This window comes from Phoxinus phoxinus, assembly GCF_949152265.1.
Source record: "Phoxinus phoxinus genome assembly, chromosome: 15".
NCBI classification, from domain to species: Eukaryota; Metazoa; Chordata; class Actinopteri; order Cypriniformes; family Leuciscidae; genus Phoxinus; species Phoxinus phoxinus.
Genome location: NC_136890.1, coordinates 107823 through 131393, shown reverse-complemented (window position 1 = coordinate 131393; position 23571 = coordinate 107823). Strand labels below are relative to the sequence as shown.

The window sequence follows — 23571 nt, the reverse complement described above, 5'->3', positions numbered from 1 at the left end:
CAGTGACATCATCACTTTGCGGTATAATATCTGTATCGGTTGGATCGGTTCCATATGATATAATTAAATCGAGTGTATGATTAAGACGATGAGTAGGACCACTAACGTTTTGCTTGACCCCAAAGGAGTTTAATAAATCTGTGAACGCAGCCCCTAACGCATCATTTGTGTTATCAACGTGTATGTTGAAATCTCCAACAATTATTGCCTTGTCGACATTTACTAATAGATCTGAGAGAAAATCTGCAAACTTTTTTAGGAAATCCGCATAGGGCCCTGGAGGTCTATATACGGTAGCCAAGGCTAGAGATAATAGGGATTTCTTTCTTACATCTAGGAGCGTAACATTTAGCACAAGTACTTCAAACGAATTAAACCTGTGGTTTTCTGAGTAACATTAAGAATATCTCTATAGATTGTTGCAACACCGCCGCCACGACCAATCAGACGGGGCTCATGCTTATAACCGTATCCTGGTGGAGTGGACTCATTGAGAACGAAATAATCATTCGATTTAAGCCAGGTTTCAGTAAGGCAAAGTACATCGAAGCTATTATCTGTGACCATTTCATTTACAATAACCGCCTTAGGTGTAAGCGATCTAATGTTTAGAAGACCTAGCTTTAGAAATTGTTTTTGTTCACTAATATTGAGATTTTCTGGTTTAATCACAATTAGATTTTTCTTAGATCCTACAGTAGATTTATTGTTTGGCCTCACTAAACGAGGAATAGACACAGTTTCTATATAGTGTTCTACACTGGTACTTATATCACTTAATTTGGGACAGCAAAGAATGTGATTTGGACTTTGACTTACTAGTCATATGGTGTGTAACGTCTTGGAGATGTTGTCCGACAGAACAGCCGCTCCGATTCTGCTGGGGTGCAGGCCATCAGCACGGTAGAGCCTAGGTCGCTCCCAAAACAGATTCCAATTATTTACAAAGAGCAGTCTCTGTTCATTACACCATGACATCAACCATTCATTTAGTGCAAACAATCTACTGAACCTTTCTTGTCCTTGTCGGTACGTGGGAAGCGGTCCAGACACGACGATCTTTGCTTCAGGCGATGTTCTGCGTACCGTCTCGATCAGGCTCCTGTAGTCCCTCTTCAGAACCTCCGTCTGCCGCAGCCTGATGTCGTTCACCCCCGCGTGCAGCACGACAGCTCCGACGCGCTCGTCACCGTTCAGGATCTCGGGGACCTGCGCAGCGACATCGAGAACACGAGCACCAGGAAAGCAGTGAGTGCGCACCATACCTTTACCTGAGGTAGCGCGGACATGCCGGACGATGGAACTGCCGATGATCACAGCATCGTCGCGTTCCGTCTCGCGAAGAGGGGAGAAGCGGTTCCGGGTGGAGATCTCGAAGACCGGGAGGGGCGGAGAGGTCCTTGCTCTGGTCCTGGCTCGCGTCTTCCGTTGTGGAATCATCCAGGGCCCATGGTGCTGTGTTGGTGCCGGAGTGAATGAAACCAGGGATGATCGCGTCCTGTGCAGAGAAACATGCGGAGTAAAAGAGGACGGAGTCGAAAAGTTACTAACCACTGACTTGTGAGGATCGGCGCGTGATGCTTCAAGCGCTGATCGTCGGTCTCGCAGCTCGGCCTGCCTCCCCAGCAGATCACGGATCTGCTTCTCCACGGACTCCAGCTCCAACCGCACCGAATGCAGCTCAAACGTGTCCTCACCTGCACTCAGAGGTAGACACACATCCGATATATTCGCCATTATAACAGATGAACAATAAATTAGCAGTGATACTACCAATATCACTACTAATTTAGGACTGAAATCATGGATAGAACCCGTATCCTTTCAGTGATACGAGTGTAAATAAGACGATCGATAGGCGAGACCATGCGTGCAATGCTAGCGGGCTAACGTTAAAGATAGTAACGGAAGTTCGGAAAGTTGGATATAACTAACGATATCAAAGCAATCCGATTGTTTTTTATAAAGAGTAGTATCGGAGATATGTTCACACGCTGGAAAAATAGAAAATGCTAATTTATAAATGAGTGTAAAGAAGAAAATCAAGGATTTATGAATCAATTCGACGGAGCTCCAAACACAAACAACGCTCTCATTATATTACTATTACACTATTATTATTCCTCACAGCATCGCAAGACAACGTAAAGTACATGAATCTGATTAAACTTGATGAGTTTTATTGACCTGATGTGGCCGTTGACAGGTTTGCATGGATTGCCTCAGATCATTTGCGTTTCAATAGCGCGCGCTCTCCGTGGACGTGTTCATATTAGCAGATAATGAGTTGCCATGAGAACGACTAACATCTCTCTCTTTTCATACAGATTACATAAACAGAGAATATTTGTCTTCGTTTTGAATTAGATAATGTTGTGGCAAAAATTCATCAAACAAACATCACTGCGTAAGAGACACTCAGAGTCAAATTATAAAAATAGAAGTATTTATTCTTGCAAGAATAGGAGCAGTCTAATACACAGTTGTTACCGTGTGCAGAAGAGTGACACCCCCCCCCCCCCCCCCCCAGACAGACTGAACCACCTTTTTATCCTAACCCTTCCAATGTCTTCTTCCCCCAGAGCTTCCCCCCAGTAGATTTCCATCCAGTAGTTTTCCATAGACAAGGAAGCCATAACATTAGTTTAGACATTCGTCACTAGTTGGCCCACTAAGCCCCCCTTCACCAAATGGCCTTCTGACATCTAGGTCAGAGGTCCTTGTTCGTCTGTACTCTGGAGTGTCTCCCCCTTCTGCCTCCCCAGGTACATAAACAGAATCTTCTCTCACTACAAGTGAGAGACACACATGTGACATTCTTTGAATCATCTATATTTTACTAAAGATCAATGAATATCATAAAATCGCCACCACAATAATTTAATTGTAGACACTCAAATGTTTAAAAAGAGTATTGCTCATGCCTGTGTGAATAGTATTCGCTGAGTTTTGTTTAAGTCGTGCTCCAGAAAAAAAATCCACGGAGAGGCAGAATGCATACCCTGTTTATTTTCTTTATTTTACAAAAGCACAATGTTTTGTTTCGATTGTAAGTGGACAAATAAAAAAAGTAGACATTATACAGTTTATTATTTCATATTTCTGTAGTCTGTAGGACCATAAATGACGGAGTATCTTAAGTCTATTTTGCTGCTATGTGAAAAAAATCCAGCAAAATTTCAAATCGCCGCGTTTGTCGATTCCAGAGGGTTAAGAGTTTTCTCTTAAACCCTATTCACAAAGCTGCTGAGACCAACGCTTACTAAGGAACAGAGAGAAGTCTAAAGCTAAGAGAAAGGGCGGGGTTGATCTCGTTGCTATGGATGATGTCAACAAGCTTACTAACTATGACCACAGTGATTGGCTGATGGGGGAGGAGTCTCTGTCAGTGATATAAATATTGTAGAATGAGGTATCATGTTCCCATATTAAATTAAGATTTCAAAATTAAAATGTTATCATATTCAAATAAAGGTTTTAAAATGTAGGCTAAATGTCACTAAATAAACTACTATATGTTCAGCTAATTATCTTACATGGCTGCATCTCAAGAGATTGTTTTATTAAACAGGTTTTATAAACATCGGTAGGAGTACGTTCAAACGGTCTATCTAATACGCTCGAGTCTCAAGAGATATACACAGCCAAGAGCCGACTCAACTAGTGACCTCTGCAGTTTTCTGCATCCCTCCGCCCCCCTGTTCCTCACTTTCAACTGGGGATACTGGGAATAACTCTGGGTTTGGGCTGAACTCCTCACTCTCGGCTGGGGATACAGAAATAACTCTGGGTTTGGGCTGAACTCCTCACTCTCGGCTGGGGATACTGGGAATAACTCTGGGTTTGGGCTGAACTCCTCACTCTCGGCTGGGGATACAGGAATAACTCTGGGTTTGGGCTGAACTCCTCACTCTCGGCTGGGGATACAGGAATAACTCTGGGTTTGAGCTGAACTCCTCACTCTTGGCTGGGGATACAGGAATAACTCTGGGTTTGGGCTGGACTCCTCACTCTCGGCTGGGGATACTGGAATAACTCTGGGTTTGGGCTGAACTCCTCACTCTCGGCTGGGGATACTGGAATAACTCTGGGTTTGGGCTGAACTCCTCACTCTCGGCTGGGGATACTGGAATAACTCTGGGTTTGGGCTGAACTCCTCACTCTCGGCTGGGGATACAGGAATAACTCCGGATTTGGGCTGAACTCCTCACTCTTGGCTGGGATATACGGGGAATAACTCTGGGTTTGGGCTGAACTCCTCACTCTCGGCTGGGGATACAAGAATAACTCTGGGTTTGGGCTGAACTCCTCACTCTCAGCTGGGGATACAAGAATAACTCTGGGTTTGGGCTGAACTCCTCACTCTCGGCTGGGGATACAGAAATATCTCTGGGTTTGGGCTAAACTCCTCACTCTCGGCTGGGGATACTGGAATAACTCTGGGTTTGGGCTGGACTCCTCACTCTCGGCTGGGGATACTGGAATAACTCTGGGTTTGGGCTGAACTCCTCACTCTCGGCTGGGGATACAGGAATAACTGCGGGTTTGGGCTGAACTCCTCACTCTCGGCTGGGAATACGGGGAATAACTCTGGGTTTGAGCTGAACTCCTCACTCTTGGCTGGGGATACAGGAATAACTCTGGGTTTGGGCTGAACTCCTCACTCTCGGCTGGGGATACAAGAATAACTCTGGGTTTGGGCTGAACTCCTCACTCTTGGCTGGGGATACAGGAATAAATACTGGGTTTGGGCTGAACTCCTCACTCTCGGCTGGGGATACAGAAATAACTCTGGGTTTGGGCTGAACTCCTCACTCTCGGCTGGGGATACAGAAATAACTCTGGGTTTGGGCTAAACTCCTCACTCTCGGCTGGGGATACAGGAATAACTCTGGGTTTGGGCTGAACTCCTCACTCTCGGCTGGGGATACTGGAATAACTCTGGGTTTGGGCTGAACTCCTCACTCTCGGCTGGGGATACAGGAATAACTCCGGGTTTGGGCTGAACTCCTCACTCTCGGCTGGGAATACGGGGAATAACTCTGGGTTTGGGCTGAACTCCTCACTCTTGGCTGGGGATACGGGGAATAACTCTGGGTTTGGGCTGAACTCCTCACTCTCGGCTGGGAATACGGGGAATAACTCTGGGTTTGGGCTGAACTCCTCACTCTTGGCTGGGGATACGGGGAATAACTCTGGGTTTGGGCTGAACTCCTCACTCTCGGCTGGGGATACAGGAATAACTCCGGGTTTGGGCTGAACTCCTCACTCTCGGCTGGGAATACGGGGAATAACTCTGGGTTTGGGCTGAACTCCTCACTCTCGGCTGGGGATACAGGAATAACTCTGGGTTTGGGCTGAACTCCTCACTCTCGGTTGGGGATACAGAAATAACTCTGGGTTTGGGCTGAACTCCTCACTCTTGGCTGGGGATACAGGAATAACTCTGGGTTTGGGCTGAACTCCTCACTCTCGGCTGGGGATACAGAAATAACTCTGGGTTTGGGCTGAACTCCTCACTCTCGTCTGGGGATACTGGAATAACTCTGGGTTTGGGCTGAACTCCTCACTTTTGGCTGGGGATGCAGGAATAACTCTGGGTTTGGGCTGAACTCCTCACTCTCGGCTGGGGATACTGGAATAACTCTGGGTTTGAGCTGAACTCCTCACTCTTGGCTGGGGATACAGGAATAACTCTGGGTTTGGGCTGAACTCCTCACTCTCGGCTGGGGATACTGGAATAACTCTGGGTTTGGGCTGAATTCCTCACTCTCGGCTGGGGATACAGGAATAACTCTGGGTTTGGGCTGAACTCCTCACTCTCGGCTGGGAATACGGGGAATAACTCTGGGTTTGGGCTGAACTCCTCACTCTCGGCTGGGAATATGGGGAATAACTCTGGGTTTGGGCTGAACTCCTCACTCTCGGCTGGGGATACTGGAATAACTCTGGATTTGGGCTGAACTCCTCACTCTCGGCTGGGGATACAGCAATAACTCTTGGTTTGGGCTGAACTCCTCACTCTCGGCTGGGGATACTGGAATAACTCTGGATTTGGGCTGAACTCCTCACTCTCGGCTGGGGATACTGGAATAACTCTGGGTTTGGGCTGAACTCCTCACTCTCGGCTGGGGATACTGGAATAACTCTGGATTTGGGCTGAACTCCTCACTCTCGGCTGGGGATACTGGAATAACTCTGGATTTGGGCTGAACTCCTCACTCTCGGCTGGGGATACTGGAATAACTCTGGGTTTGGGCTGAACTCCTCACTCTCGGCTGGGGATACTGGAATAACTCTGGATTTGGGCTGAACTCCTCACTCTCGGCTGGGGATACTGGAATAACTCTGGGTTTGGGCTGAACTCCTCACTCTCGGCTGGGGATACTGGAATAACTCTGGGTTTGGGCTGACCTCCTCACTCTTGGCTGGGATACTAGAATAACTCTGGGTTTGGGCTGAACTCCTCACTCTCGGCTGGGGATACTGGAATAACTCTGGGTTTGAGCTGAACTCCTAACTCTCGGCTGGGGATATAGGAATAACTCTGGGTTTGGGTTGAACTCCTCACTTTCGACTGGGGATACGGGAATAACTCTGGGTTTGGGCTGAACTCCTCACTCTCGGCTGGGGAACTTTAAAGTGGAGTCAAACCTCTTTTTAGCCCAATTCTGCTCCTGCCGATCGACTGCCCTGCACAGTTAATCTCCAACCCTAATCAAACACACCTGAAGCAACCAATTAAGGTCTTCAGGATCACTTGAAAATTAAAGGAAGATGTGTTTGATTTTGGGTTGGAGATTTATTGTGCAGGACAGTCGATCGACAGGAGCAGAATTTGGCACCCCTGATATAGAGTCTCAGTCTATATTAGACACTGGTGTTTTAGTAAGCCAAACAATTAGAATGTAATAATAATATTATTAATAATTATAAATTACTATTATTATTCTCATGACAGCAATAGCCATATATTGTAAAAAAAGTTAAATAAATTAAACCGAATATTTCCTAAGTATATTTTACTTTATGCTACATTAGGGAAATCACAATACATTTGTCCTAATTTCTACACTTGCAAGAGATAAACCCTTGAGCTTTTATTGTGATGGAAATTACAGATGAGCTTTTGGCGAAAAACTGCTATTTGTGTGAAAATGTGTTTAAAAATGCATCTCATTACAAATCTCTTGAAATGCTGTAATCATCTTCCCACAAAAATGATGGAAATAATGCAAATGTGAAAATAATGCATAATTGGGGGCCCGTTATGTTCTTAAATACATGCTAAACTCAAAGCACATGCCGAAATGGAGTTCACTGCATTCATTCCCTGTGAACTGAGTTGTTCTAAGACACGGAAAACATAGGATCACAAGCTGATTGAAATGAGCAAAGAGCGCACTTCGCTATTTAAATAAAACACAGACTTTTGCCATTTGGTAAGAGCATTTTTTGTTTGTTTGATAGACACTTTGAGCAATGGCACAAAACAATGTTAGAGACATTTTATGTTATTATGAGAAGTTTTACAATATATGTAAACTGCGGTATATGCATTGGTATATGGTCAGAAATGTTCACCACAAGCTCTGGTGGTCCTGAAGCATAAATCACTTCTCTATGGGTTCCCATCCACGAAAGCCATCTCGAGGTAATTGGGGGTTGGCATCTAAAATGGCTGATCCGCCGAGGATGGCAGGATGTGTGGCTATAAAAAACAAGTCTGGTCAGCACTTCCAAGTCCGGTGGTCCCGGAAGTACTTCCACTGCCATGCTGCCTGTGATGGCTACCACAACCTTGTGTGTTTGGGCCACACAGGTCTCTCAACTCTCGGTTTGGCCTGTCACAGCCAAGGAAGCCATTGTAGAACTCTCTGTCTGCTCAGCAAAGGAGGTTTTCCCTGAACTCTGGGTCCTCTCTCGGCTCTGTTACTTACATAGAAGCCATCTCTGAATTCTCTGTCAGCCCTATCACGGCCAAGGAGGCCATCCCTAAACTTTCTGTGTCCCTTGTCATAGCCACGGAGGCCATCCCTGACCTTGCTATGCTTCCTGTCTCGGTTCTGCCAGCCACACCGTGGTCTCTAGTTCTACCGACTTACCAGAGGTCTCCACCATGGTCATCAGCATCGTAGTGGTTTCTCTTTCTGCTGGCTGCACTCTGGGTGGTGTTCAGCTCCAGCATGGTGGTCCACTGTTCCATCAAGAAGGGTTTGTCTGCAAACCATGCCCCTGCAAGTTACGCTAACTACTACCATTTACGCCTTCCGCAAAGAAACAAGCATGGATGTCATTGACTAGAACAATCTTTTGAAGTAAAGTATTCCATATTTTATGTATGAAATCTTCGTAAGGCTTACTTAGGCCCTGTTTACACCTGGTATTAAAATGTGTTTTGGTCAATCGGAAAACAATGTAAATGCATCTGACTAAATATGACTGAAAATACACATAATCTTTCAATCCCCCCTTTTATTTTTGATCACAAAACAAACTTCATTAATCATGTATACACCATACTGCATACATGCTCGAAGCTCCATTACTTAAAATGACAGTATAAGAGATCATGGTGAAACTTAGCATTCTCTTGAATACTTGAATCCTCTGTACACTTTTATTTTGAAGTTATGATCTTGTGAAAGTAGCAGAAGTGTTGTGCTCTCTGGATGTTTAGATGTGTTCAGCTAGGTGGCCAGTACAGTGCAGTCTAGGCGCTGAATGTCTTTGTAGAAGTTCCAGTGTTCCAGAGGATGATCAATCACACAAAAGGAAATGTATCTTGCCAAGGAAAATATTTTAAACCAATTATTCCCAACTGCCAGTAAAACTGACCCTATTTAAAAATATTGGCAGGGCACTACTTTGTTTATCAGTGGTTGTATGTTTACATCTTTTTCCTCAGGCGACAAGAACTCTGATAAATACTACTGCCATCTAGCTCTCATCTCTAGGTAGATGTTTCAAATCCCAATGGCTTATGTCTGTCCACTCATGTTTTCTCTGCACCGTAACTGCTTCATCAGCTAATAAGATATCCTGAAGTGGGCTTTCCCTTCTGGATTCTGGTGATAACCTCTGAGTTATTTGAATCTTTAATCCTTGTGCACTGTTCAATTTCTGTGTACATCCTTTATGGAGCGGGTCAAATTGACCCTAATTGGATTCAATACAATTCCTCAAAAATGACACTATGAAAAAAAACAAAGATTCAGGTACAAACATGGTGCATTTGTATTTCCAACATGGTGCTGGTTTTGCTCTTGCGCTTGGAAATGGCACACCTCACATCTCATCCATTTTTCCACATCATCCGTGTTCACTCCTTCATTTTCTGTGGGTCTGAAGCGGATCCACCTGCTTGCACTGACTCAACCAAAGATTTTCATCTGTAATTTGCAATTAATTCTGAACACCCTGATTTAGCTTTTTCAAGTGTGTTTGGTTAGGGTTAGAGCACTTTTAGATACACTTGGAGTTGAAGTGCCCTGACATACATAAAATAAATGTTTTTATTTTGTGTCTGTACAGTTGCTTTTGAATAGCTGGCTATGACGTAATAGTAATTTTGTTTGTATATGTCAAAACACATCAGCATGTTGAAACTTTGCATGCATGTTCATGATGATAAATGAGAAAAAGTCACAAAATATCAAGAAAAAAAACATAGGTTAACCAGTATTTCCAACAACTAGAAAATCTAAATGGGTCAAATTGACCCGCAACATAACACAAGTTAACCATTTACTGGGCAGCATACCAAAGGTGCCAAGAATTGATTATTGGCATTGTGTATTGTCAGGCTGAGTCTTTCATCAGTTTGAACAAGGCTGTCAGGTGTTAGATTTTCATTGGACATGGGCAGGCCTGTGACATGTTCAAAATAGCATAGTGCAATTTTCTTACTGCATTGCTCATCATTATGTAGTTTTGTTTTAGCTTCCATCAACGATGACATTTGTTTTCTGGATGCTTCATCTTGAATCAGTTTACATTGCAAAACTGGTTGAGTATCTTGCTGAAGTTGTCTTAATGCCACTGTACATGCATACGTGCACCTCTCTCCTTAAGCGGCTTGTTTAGCAGCACCAAATCATCTTTGGCTTCAGTTGTTGAGACTTCTGTACATGCTTTTTCTTTTGGGGTGGTGTCTTCATTTGTCGTTTTTACATACACATTAAGTCAATCAGTTGTTGGATGAGATGTCACTAGTTGGTGCGGCAGAGAGAGGCTCAAGAGTTTCCCTGTGGCTCAACAGCTTTTAGCAGAGACTGGGTTTTTTTTGGCTGTCAAACTGCTGAAACATCTTCAACAGGTTGTCCTTACAATTGCTTGGATGTCTTAAACTCAGCTTGGAATCACAAAACCAGTGTTCTTCCTCATTGCAACACCTGTATCTTACCTGAGTTTTTGCTTTTGAGATGTCTCTGATATTCACTTTCTTTATGCTCATTGTTCATTGTCCTGTTGTTGTATGACAAACTTTAGGGTTGCAATGCTCTGAGACTGACTTCCTGCATTCTTTCAATCTTTGCTGACCATTCAACAATCTGCTTGAATGCTGTTCCAATACTGTCCCAGTCATCATTCTTGATTTTAAGTGCTATTCAGATCTCTGGTTTTAGCCTGTTTACAAAAGCTGTTTTCAGGGGCCAAGTTTGTCTAAAGCGTTCTTCAAACTCTGCAAAAATTTCTCCTGTCTTCTGCATGCATGAGGTAATTCTAGCCCTATTAACCTGTGCAGGTTTCAGATTAAACAAGAAAGTTTGTACAGCTTCCCATCCAGCCTTGATGTTCGCTTGAGACTCACCAATCCTTCTTTCAACACCTTCTGTTAGTCTCTGTTGGTCATTGTCACGTAAGTTCACATTAACAATCATCTCTTCGTGAAGTGGATGTAAATTGTAGATTTTCAGTAAGCGTTTAAGAAACGTCTGGCAATCATTTTGACCATTTGTCAACTTGCTCCGGAGTAGCTGGTTGGTATGTCCTACAGATGGTACTCAACCAGAATGCCTATTACCGCCGCGACAGGCACCGCGGCAAAACTACCGCGGTAAAAATAATCCAGTCGCATTTCAAAGTCATTTGCGAAATGACCGCCAGGTGGCGCAGAGGGACATTGTGCAAAACAGCAGCTATTGCCGTATTTTGAAATGTAAGCGGGGTTAATGTCAATTAACAGATGAAATAGGCTACTATAGAACATTGTTTGGGACAGAAAAATAGAATCATAATTTAAAAATAGAGACGAGAACAATATAGCCTTTATTTCATATTGTAGCCTAGACGTCGGTGGGCGACATAAGCCTATTGCCCGTTGGGAGCAGCGTGATAAAATAATAATAATAACAAAAATAACGAACAAAAATAAATTAGGTGCAAAGAAGCTGATTATTTGTTTACTAATCTATTGAGGAATAAGACGAATGATGAGCGCTTCTCTGGAACAGATTGGATAAACCGGGCATTTCTAAATGAGTAAATTCATGGCCGAGTTGTAGCCTACGTATCGGTCATTTGGATGACACGGGTTCGAATCCCGTACAAACAAAGATTATTGTACATTTTATATTAGCCTATTAATGCATGTCATAGCCTATTATTAATGCAGACAATCAAACAAACAAAACATTTTTTTATACAGGATAGCCTTTTTTTTTTGGTTCCTATAAAGAGTTTGTAAAACATGGTTTTAAGCAAGGTGCGATTTGCCAGGGGGGATGAGGATTTCCTTCTGGTCTAAACATCCCTGCTTCTGCTGAATTATTTTAATCCCCCCTCCCTCCACAGTAATCAATGCTATAAATTACTTCACCAATAGACCATTTAAAATATATAATGTAAAGATATGCAACAGGCACGTTTAAATGACAAACAATAAAATCAGAACCAGTTTCAGTTCATGGTTCCAGTGCCTTAATGCATGCACGGTTTTTAAAATGTCACAAAGCGTTTTGAGATTATTTTGAATGAAATATTGAAGTTTATAATTAAGTATTTTGGCACACCACGCCGAGTGGCGCTATCCATTGTTCTAAAGTCGGGTTTTATTCTGGCATGTTGAATTAGTGTTCGGCAGACGCGGCGGCGCGTTCATTTGGATTTATTTTTCTCATAACAGACACCTAAAATAACTTAGGCCCTTTAGGCTACTCCGTAGTTTGTTAGTCATACAGATCAGAGTAGAGTAGCCTACATCGTTCAAAACTGTAAACTTTTATTCATATTCAAACTTTTATTCAACAGTGTATCTGTCGTCTCTGTCTCCGGGAACTGCGCGTCACAAAAATGAACCGAAAGCCACTTTCCTCCGCTCAAGTCACGATAAGAAATTAGCTTTGTCTAAAGCCTTTAAATGTATAAATATTTAATAAATGTTATCTGATTAGGTGATCCGTATGAAACCGAGAGGTGCAGAGGATCTACTCAAACTAGCTGTTATGTGAGCGCTTCCCAATGAGGAACGGACAAGGGTGAAAATCTCGCTATAATTAAATGTAGTCTAGGCTAAATCGCCCTGAATTAAATTGTAAAAATAGATCAGATCATTTATTTGTCGAAATGTTGCGATATTGTTTCATTTAAGTTCATAATTATTATTTAAATGTTATTTAGTTTAGCACTGTGGTTCGAGATTTATCTATAAAATAATAATAATAGCTAATTCACAAATCGCGCACCCTGGTTGTAAGGATCCAAAGATCCCCGTGGAATTTAACATTGAGTTGAACATTGTATTCATGACAACAAATGAACATGCGTTTGAACAAATGAACATGAACAAATGAACATGCGTTTGAACAGATGAACATGCGTTTGAACAAATGAACATGCGTTTGAACAAATGAACATGCGTTTGAACAGATGAACATGCGTTTGAACAAATGAACATGCGTTTGAACAAATGAACATGCGTTTGAACAAATGAACATGCGTTTGAACAGATGAACATGCGTTTGAACAAATGAACATGCGTTTGAACAAATGAACATGCGTTTGAACAGATGAACATGCGTTTGAACAAATGAACATGCGTTTGAACAAATGAACATGCGTTTGAACAGATGAACATGCGTTTGAACAAATGAACATGCGTTTGAACAAATGAACATGCGTTTGAACAAATGAACATGCGTTTGAACAAATGAACATGAACAAATGAACATGAACAAATGAACATGCGTTTGAACAGATGAACATGCGTTTGAACAAATGAACATGAACAAATGAACATGCGTTTGAACAAATGAACATGTGTTTGTATTTAGGTTTGCTTGGAAAAAGCTGGCCCAAACCGAGGTAGTGTTTTATTTCTTCAATTATTGAAATAATTAAATGTTTATTAATAAACTTTTATGACAGAAATATTAGCCTACATAGCCTAAATAATTTAATTATTTCATTATCAACACTTGACTAGAATAATGCTATGTCTAGAATTAAGTGTGAATTGCGACTTCTCTTTGTTTTAAGTCGGTCTGAAACTCAGATCGCCTGTGGGGGGTTGGGGGTTCAGGAGGTGTTAATGTTCTGTCTTTCATATGCAGAGTGAGCCTGATGACCAGGCAAAGGCAAAATACTTTTAAAGATAAATCTCTCGATGTGTCCAAATGTAGGCCATTAAATTATAAATATTGTAGTTTTATGTAGTGTATTTAAAGAGGTTTCACACACACTTTTAGTTGAAGTGTTCAATCCATTTGTTTCAACTGGTTTTGTAGAATTTTAACTAGGGCCGGGACTTTAACGCGTTAATTAAGATGAATTAATTACACAAAAAATAACGCGTTAAACATGTTTAACGCATTTTAATCGCACTTATTTTTGCACCGCGGAACGTTTCTCACTGGATGAGTTTAGGCGGACCGATTACACTGGAGCACCAACTAGCGTTCACAACTTCCATAGACAGTATTTAAACGATAACTTCTAGCGTTGCGGTTGCCACCCGTCCCGGTTTTCCAGGGATTGTTCTCTTTTTTGAGCGACAGTACCCGGAAAATGTATATTCTTTCCCGGGACACGAATTGTCCCGTTTTTTTGTGAAAATGTACTTCTAAAGTAGAATTTCCTGGTTTCAAATTAAACCGTTTCCGTCTACTGTTACTTTGTTTTCTTCATGGTTGTGTACATCCAATCCTGTGTCCGTAAACGGGTAAAACAGTGGATTGGCCAATGCCAGGCGTTTACTTTTATTTGATTGGAAGCTCAACTTATAGCCTAGCAACTGCCTGCGCTGTCGGTCGGTCGGCGCGCGCGCATCAACACACATCCAGGACTAAACAGCGTGAGCAGTTGCTAGCTAGCTTTAAAAAACGTTCTATTTACATCTATTGTGTGAAATTGGGGGAGAGACGGACGAGGAGGATAACACAACAAAATCGGATGAGCCACCAGTGTCAAAGAAAAAACTATTTACAACCTATAAGATCATGGTTGTGTGCAAGCTGTGCAACAAGGAATTCGGAGCGGCTATTGCTAACGTTACACTTAATGGCAAAAATAGCACTGGCCTGCTGGACTTGGTTAAACAAAAATAAACAATATTTTGTTGCTTAAGCTTATGTATTCAGTCATTATTCAATGGTATACTAAAAATCCATGTGAAAAAAATTACTTCTCACTGTTCTCAGGTCAAATATTTATATGTGATTAAAATGCGATTAATTTCGATTAATTAATTACAAAGCCTCTAATTAATTAGATTCATTTTTTTAATCGAGTCCCGGCCCAAATTTTAACACGTTTGAGTAGTGTGTTTGTCAAAAATCTGGCATTATCTAAACATGAACTATCGACGAAACGCGTTCTTGCCAACTAAACGAATGCAAGTGAGCAGCAGATACAGAGCGCTTATTCTCGATCCACCTCGTTTTATTGTACGGTGAATTCAACCAGGCATTCTGTTTGAAGCAAGACTCAATCATTTGTTACAGTTTTTTTTTCGTGATCTGTCTGGATGACACACAGCGACATCAGTATTATCAGCTGTATAACGGGGTTTTACCCTGAAATCTTGTTTAATGTCGAGAGAGACCCGGCGCGCGCAGTGCAGGGAGACTAAATAAACTAAGATAAAAGAGATCCAGCGTGAGAGAGAAGCAAAGTAAAACGCATGATCTTAATTTATGTTGCTTTGAACTATTTTCGTTTTGAAGACTAGCTTACTGTTTTAATTGTTTATTTAGCTGCAATTTCTTTGGCAATACAGATTTAAAATGTCGCAAGAATAAGATTCTGTTTCTTACTTAATAAACTCTAACTCGATGCAACCCTGTTTTAAATAAATAAACTGCCCCCGACACTTTATTTAAACCTTGAAATGTCCAGGATCTGTTTTTAAAAATTTCTTCCTTTGCTATGGCAGGTATCAATGTCAGTCATCTCAATTCGTGGATGATTCACAAAACAATATTTTAGCAGATTAAAGATAGCTTCGTCATTTTCATTTTCTGACGCGATCGGCTGTTAATCTTCCTTCATCAGGTTTGTCGTCTGTGCAGCGGCTCTACTGGAATCTAGCAAATTTATGTCGTAATGTGCCATTGATAATTAAACAAAACGCTTGACTTCAATAAACAGTTACCTATCTAAGCATCAAGAATGGTAAAACATTTAACGCTGTCAGCCAAAGCTAGTGAGATTCGATCTCGCATCGCTTGAAGCTCCGTGAAGCTCGTGCTGTTGCGTTATCCACTGCGCTACCGTCGGTCCGCTGATAAGACGTTGCTCTTGCAAAGCCTCATTGATGTAGCCTAATATTTTTCTATTGCAATGTTTTGTGTTGAAATGTTTTCATTATTTATTAAATGTATTAGGCCTACATTTAATTTCAGTCTTGTGATTATATGAATTAATTTAACTACATGTTTAACTTGAATTGATCTGTTTTACCACATTTCAATCACTCTCAATGAGCCGCGGCGTGGCGGCAGATTACGCAATAGAGAGAATAAACTGACACTTTTCAAAGTCTGCGATTGTAGCGCCTCTTAGCGGTCAAATGCAGCAAATACACCCCCGCAATTTTACCGCCGTGGGAACGGTGGCGGTAAAAGTCTCATTCTGGTTGAGTACCATCTGTATATGGAACATATTTCTTTACCACTTTTGTCACAGTGAGAGTTTGTTGTTCACCATTCTCCTCCTACTCCTCCTTATTGTCAATTTCAACTTCACTTCTTCTGTTTTTGACAATCACAGGAACAAGTTTAACCGTTGAGTTCCTTGAGGCATAAACACACGTGTTGAAGGGAAATTCAGCATCACTGTCAACAGAGCTGCTTGAAGATCTTGATTCCAGTTGTTTGGAGAGTAAAGTCAGCAGCTTGGTGTTCTCATTTAAAAGTCTTTCTTTGTCCTTTTCATTCTGCAATTGTTCAGCCAGTGCTCAAACCTTTGGTTTCTTTGCTTTGTTCTCATACTGTAACTTGTCAGTCTCACACTTCTGCTCTAGTATTTGTTTTACCAAAATCACAGATAAGCCATCTCTGTTGGTGTTTGTCCTTAAGCGCTGCATCTTTCCATAAGCCCCTTTAATGTCCGACAAGGCCCATGGTCCATTCTCAAGAGTGCTTGATGCCGTACTTCTGGCACATGTCATCATGGCACTTCCACAGTCCCAGCTTTTTGCCCAAATATGCATTCAGATTCTTCAACATCTGATCAATGGTAACATTCGGAGGTTCTGTCCCTTGCCTTTCTGTTGTTGGTCTCAGTGTAGGGCCATTACTATTGTTTCGTACAGACTCAGCCATGGCAAGTACAGGAAAAGTGCCCTCAGAAAGGTGTAAAAACAGAACAAATGGTGTTAGAGCCATTAAAGGTGCTTATTGAGATTTAAATATAGGCCTACATCTATTTTTAGACTGACCATTTCAGATTCACAGACAAATCGAACATGTTTCCAAAATACAGTTTTCTGGAAAAGAAAGCACAGGGATAAAGCTTGCCTGGATTACCATGGTATTGAGACAAGAGTTCTCCAATACCACAATCGGATCCATCTACTTCAACAATGAATGGAAGATTGGGATCTGTTTGTTTAAGAATAGGACGCGGTCGTAAAGCTGGTTTTGAGAAACTGAAAGGCCTGGTGTGCTGCATTGTTTCATGGTAGCATGGATAGTTAGTTCTTGAGTAAAGACGTGAGTGGAGCCGCAATTATACTGTAGTTTCTAATTAATCTTGTTGGCGAAACACAGAAATTGTTAAAGTTGGGAAACAGTGACATGAAGACAATTTGATTGACAGTAACTTGACCATTGTGCGAGCTCACCCTGGTTCCAGGAGATAGAAGGATTGTGACCCAGGATGATAGTATGCTTGGGAGAGTTGATTACATAGAGCGAAATGGTTTCCATGTGAAATATTCCAATCTTGAGGGTAACCGGTACTGTTTGATGTGTGATACTGGGGCCAAAGGGTGTGTTGTCTACAATAGTAATGTTGATAGCCGGTACATGGAACTGGAAATGGGTTAGTTCCTTGACCAGATGAGTTCCTTGACCAGATCTCTGTGAATTGAATCCACTGCTGCCCTTGAATCAACTAAATATGTAAAACATTTGCTGTCCTTATCAGATAATATCTTAATGGCAGAGAAAAATCTTACCAGTTCTGCATGGGGGGTGGGCAGAGAGTAGATGTAAGGTGTAATGTAAATTGTTTAGCTGATCTTGATAACCCTTGAGCACCTCACTCTGATAAGTGAACGCCGCCTGTAGTTGAGAAACTTCCAGGATTCAGTGGTGGCGAAGTATTCTGTGACGAAATGGGCATGGAGGCAGCGTTTGAATCCATTTGTAGGAAGTTTGTTAAAATAGCACGGCAGACAAACGATATCCAATAAAGCAGGCATGATGATCATAACAATAGACAAAACAGCAGGCAATGGAAAACACTCGGTAAGGCAGTAGAAGCCGGCAATACTTTGCAAAGTATTGTGGCAGGAACATGGCTATTTATGCATTTGGCAAACAGGAAATAACTAATCCAGAAGCAGTCTGTGATCAATACTCCCTCTGGTGGGCAGCTGAATGGGACTCAGCCTTAGTTGTTACATAAATGTATCCTCGTATCCCTTTAATAACGGAAAACAAATTATTTGATAAATTTTTTATTGCACCCTTAAAGTTCTCTATGCTCTCCTACATTTTTCAAATTAGGAGCATGCATGCTCCTTGGAATAAAAGTGAGTATCAAGCCCTGTGGGGTAATATATAACTTACCAGAATATTACCAGAACTTATTCAGGAGGTAAAAAACTGTTAAAAGCACTTTACTACATTGCTTTGAGCTATATATATATATATATATATATAAAAGGATATGACCTTGAGCCTAATATAGTTTAATAATTAACAGTTTAATTTGATCTTGCTCTTTAATGCATGGGAATATTTACCATTTTAAAAAGAGACATATTGTCTTGTCTTGTCTTGTTTATTTAATAGCACTTTTAGAACTAACCGAAGTTTAACCAAAATGCTTTATGTAAAAGGAAGAAAAAAAGTACACCCACATTGACCAATAAAACGACAACATATAAAAACACAACATTTAACCGTTATACACTACCAATATTAAATGAGCTTTCAGAAAATTCTTAAACATGGACAGCGATTTGACAGACCTAACGGCAGCTCATTCCACAGTCTCAGCCCTGCTACTGCAAAGATTCAATCGCCTTTATGAAGGCAATTTGTTCTAGGCAATACAAGGATATTTTGTGCCAAGGGTGCCCCGTCTCTGAGAAAGGAGGTCCTTCCTCAGAGGAATTGGCCAGGGAGGATCTGTCGTGAGGAGTACAAGTTCGGAGAACCAGGTCCGACTGGGCCAATGAGGAGCAACCAAAATGACCTGCTCCTCGTCCTCCCTGATCTTGCACAGGGTCTGTAGCCGGTACATAGCCGGTACACCAAGCGGGACAGGTACCCGAGAACTGTGCCAGCGGGGTCATGCAAACCACAGATGCCCCCTCGGTGGTGCAGCGAGGTGGAATGACCGGCCAATGAGGGGTGTGTGGACCGAGGAGAAATCGTCGGTGTTGTTCCACAGCAACAGTCTAAGGTCACCATGGCCACCAGCCAAAGTATCCCTTTACGTGGAGGAAATGGATTGGGGTGTGGATGAGGGGACTCTCGCTCTAGTGAGGTCATTGAGTCTCGACCGCAACATTGCGATGGTCATGTTCCCACAATGAAAACATGACGCATCCACGAACGCTGTCTGCGCGTGAGCCCATACACGCGAGGCAGCACTCGTGCCCATCGCACCCAGAAATACACGGGCTAAACGTCTTTAAAAAGATGGGCCACGTGCAAGCTTTGTGTCTGTGTTGAAGTGCCCGTGGAGAAACACACACGCTGTAGCAGACCACTGCTCACAGATCAGCAAGGCAGAAATGTGAAACTCGCTGGAACGCACTGTCACACAAACACAGACTGGAGACCTGCTCGTTTCGAAGAATGGATTGTGGAGTGAATAATGCTCTTGGCTCCGAAGCAAAAACATATCTGCATGTTGCCAGCGTACTTCCTGATATACCCACGAGGTGGGGCGGAGTTACGCTATGCAAAATCCGCAGACCCATGGCATTTCATTGCCATTGGCTCGTTTTTTAATTCTCGAAGATGATAGGCTTTCTAAGCGAAAGCCCATTCTTCGTCACTGACGTAACTCGTAGTGACTACGAAAGGGAACAGAAAACTTTTAATGTGTTCTGGCCATTCATTTGCATGACAACAACAGTGTTTGGAAGCTTGAAAACGCAAACTTTGAAAAAGGTTCCAAGGTGCAAGTTTCGAAACATTTTGAAAAAAGTTATCATCTCTAACTGTGACGGCGTGCACATGTGTATTATGTGTTTAGTCTATAGGTATATGAGTTTGAATATAAATATATATATATATATATATATATATATATATATATATATATATATATATATATGTGTGTGTGTATGTGTGTGCGCAGGCGCGTAGTCTTTCTTTACAAATTTGCCTCACCAAATTACTTGTCTGGCCTGCATAATACATATTTTTTAGTCGCTTCCGCGTATCCATGCGAACTGGAATCATTTTGATAATGTTTTATCTGTAGAGGTAAAGGGAAGGAAGGATGTAAAGCGCTTTCTATGTAAAAGCCGCGAGCCGAGGAAATTTCAAAGTATGTACAAAGTTTTAAATCATGGCGTTTTTACAGAAATAATAATAATAATACGTTTGTAAAGTAACCAGGAGTATAAAAAGGTGCTTTATAGTAAGTTATGGCTCTTTGGAAGGTTTTTGTTTTTGTTTTTAAATGTGTCCCTCTTGGCCTCTGAACGTGAGTACTCCTTGGGTACACCCCAAAAATGCCAGTGGCCACCCCTGGTGGTTCTGGTGGCATAATATAGTGGCCACAGATGGCATAATTTTCTTTATGCAAAATGTAATTTCTTCTTTGGGTGTGATTTTTGTGGTAAATTTTGAAATACCAATACTGATTTTCCACACACTACATTTGAAGTCGTAATTAGCAAAAAGTAAATAAATGAAGATGGTTATTGTCTTTTGTCTGTAATGTGTTTTAGGTATAGACCAAGGTCAGATGGCATATGAAGGTCAACACTGGCATGCCACTGAAGAGTGTTTCAGCTGTGCCCGCTGCAATCAGTCTTTGCTCGGTCGTCCCTTCTTGCCGAAACAAGGTTTGATCTACTGTTCCCGTCTCTGCAGCCAAGGGGATGAGCCTGATCTGTCGGACTCCTCAGACTCTGCTTTCCAGAGTGCACGTTCCCGACAGTCACACCACAGTGGTCAGATTGGCAAGGATGGGACAAAAGGGAAGGGTGAAGGTGTCCGACAAACATCATCTGGCTCTACACAATTAGTTGGTGATGCGGAGCCTCTAGCTGTTCAAATGGATTTGCTGAGCATCTCAAGCCCAGCACCCAGCCGCACTCCCCATCGCACACCAACGAGAACCCCAAGTAGAACCCAAAGTCGGTCTCCAAGTCTCAACTGTGAGCAGCCAGTTTGGGTAAACCGGGATGAGCCTTACTCTTATGAGTCTCAACAAAGAGATTCCTCCACATCTCCAAATCCCCATCAGCTACGAAGCCAATGTAGCATGCGTACCGTTTACCCTCTTTCTCCCAATCAGCCACCCAAGATAGTGAGCAGTCCAGAGTCTTGGTCCAAAGAACCACCTGGGGGTAATTCCAAAAAGCCTCCAGTCATTGCTGCTCTGAGGGGGCACTCTTTCAATGAAAACTGGATGCACCATGGCCAAGAATCTGAATTTCGTGCTCCTAAGCTCAAAACACAAATGAGCTTCAATGAGGTATCAAGCCGTAATTCTGGATTTTTGGACAAGCGCAGTATCAGTGTGCAAGGTTTCCCCCGAGAGATGCGTCCTCCATTGCTGAGGAGCAGGCACCAATTTGGGCCAAGCTTTGGTGAACTTACGCCACTAGAACAAACACCAAGAGGTTCTGCTGACTCACTGGCTCTTTCATACACTACAGGTGAGCTTAAATTCTGTTCAAATTCAAATACCATGAAACTTCATATCACTAATTGACAGGGATATGATACAAACAAAAGATTAATTGGTGCAATAGTATCCCCATTGTACCTATATCTGATCTCTCCCCATTGTACCTATATCTGATCTCTCTCCATTGTACCTATATCTGATCTCTCCCCATTGTACCTATATCTGATCTCTCCCCATTGTACCTATATCTGATCTCTCCCCATTGTACCTATATCTGATCTCTCCCCATTGTACCTATATCTGATATCTCCCCATTGTACCTATATCTGATCTCTCCCCATTGTACCTATATCTGATCTCTCCCCATTGTACCTATATATGATCTCTCTCCATTGTAGCTATATCTGATATCTCCCCATTGTACCTATATCTGATCTCTCCCCATTGTACCTATATCTGATCTCTCCCCATTGTAGCTATATCTGATCTCTCCCCATTGTACCTATATCTGATCTCTCCCCATTGTACCTATATCTGATCTCTCCCCATTGTACCTATATCTGATCTCTCCCCATTGTACCTATATCTGATATCTCCCCATTGTACCTATATCTGATCTCTCCCCATTGTACCTATATCTGATCTCTCCCCATTGTACCTATATCTGATCTCTCCCCATTGTACCTATATCTGATATCTCCCCATTGTACCTATATCTGATCTCTCCCCATTGTACCTATATCTGATCTCTCCCCATTGTACCTATATCTGATCTCTCCCCATTGTACCCATATCTGATCTCTCCCCATTGTACCTATATCTGATCTCTCCCCATTGTACCCATATCTGATCTCTCTCCATTGTACCTATATCTGATCTCTACCCATTGTACCTATATCTGATATCTCCCCATTTTACCTATATCTGATCTCTCTCCATTGTACCTATATCTGATCTCTCCCCATTGTACCTATATCTGATCTCTCTCCATTGTACCTATATCTGATCTCTCCCCATTGTACCTATATCTGATCTCTCTCCATTGTACCTATATCTGATCTCTGCCCATTGTACCTATATCTGATCTCTGCCCATTGTACCTATATCTGATCTCTGCCCATTGTACCTATATCTGATCTCTCTCCATTGTACCTATATCTGAGCTCTCCCCATTGTACCTATAGCTGATCTCTCTCCATTGTACCTATATCTGATCTCTCCCCATTGTACCTATATCTGATCTCTCTCCATTGTACCTATATCTGATCTCTCTCCATTGTACCTATATCTGATCTCTGCCCATTGTACCTATATCTGATCTCTCCCCATTGTACCTATATCTGATATCTCCCCATTGTACCTATATCTGATCTCTCCCCATTGTACCTATATCTGATCTCTCCCCATTGTAACTATATCTGATCTCTCTCCATTGTAGCTATATCTGATCTCTCCCCATTGTACCTATATCTGATCTCTCCCCATTGTACCTATATCTGATCTCTCCCCATTGTACCTATATCTGATCTCTCCCCATTGTACCTATATCTGATCTCTCCCCATTGTACCCATATCTGATCTCTCTCCATTGTACCTATATCTGATCTCTCTCCATTGTACCTATATCTGATATCTCCCCATTTTACCTATATCTGATCTCTCTCCATTGTACCTATATCTGATCTCTCCCCATTGTACCTATATCTGATCTCTCTCCATTGTACCTATATCTGATCTCTCCCCATTGTACCTATATCTGATCTCTCTCCATTGTACCTATATCTGATCTCTACCCATTGTACCTATATCTGATATCTCCCCATTTTACCTATATCTGATCTCTCTCCATTGTACCTATATCTGATCTCTCCCCATTGTACCTATATCTGATCTCTCTCCATTGTACCTATATCTGATCTCTCCCCATTGTACCTATATCTGATCTCTCTCCATTGTACCTATATCTGATCTCTCCCCATTGTACCTATATCTGATCTCTCTCCATTGTACCTATATCTGATCTCTCCCCATTGTACCTATATCTGATCTCTCTCCATTGTACCTATATCTGATCTCTGCCCA

The 23571-nt window shown here is 42.0% G+C and overlaps 1 protein-coding gene across 2 annotated transcripts in view; it reads left to right on the top strand.

The window, feature by feature from the left end:
- prickle2a (prickle homolog 2a) overlaps nt 1–23571 on the top strand; it is a 101522-nt gene that overhangs the window by 74512 nt on the left and 3439 nt on the right. For both annotated transcript variants that reach the window (XM_079638153.1, XM_079638152.1), the window contains exon 7: nt 20582–21517. In XM_079638153.1, the coding sequence (XP_079494279.1) occupies nt 20582–21517 (936 nt within the window). The remainder of the gene's footprint in view (nt 1–20581; nt 21518–23571) is intronic.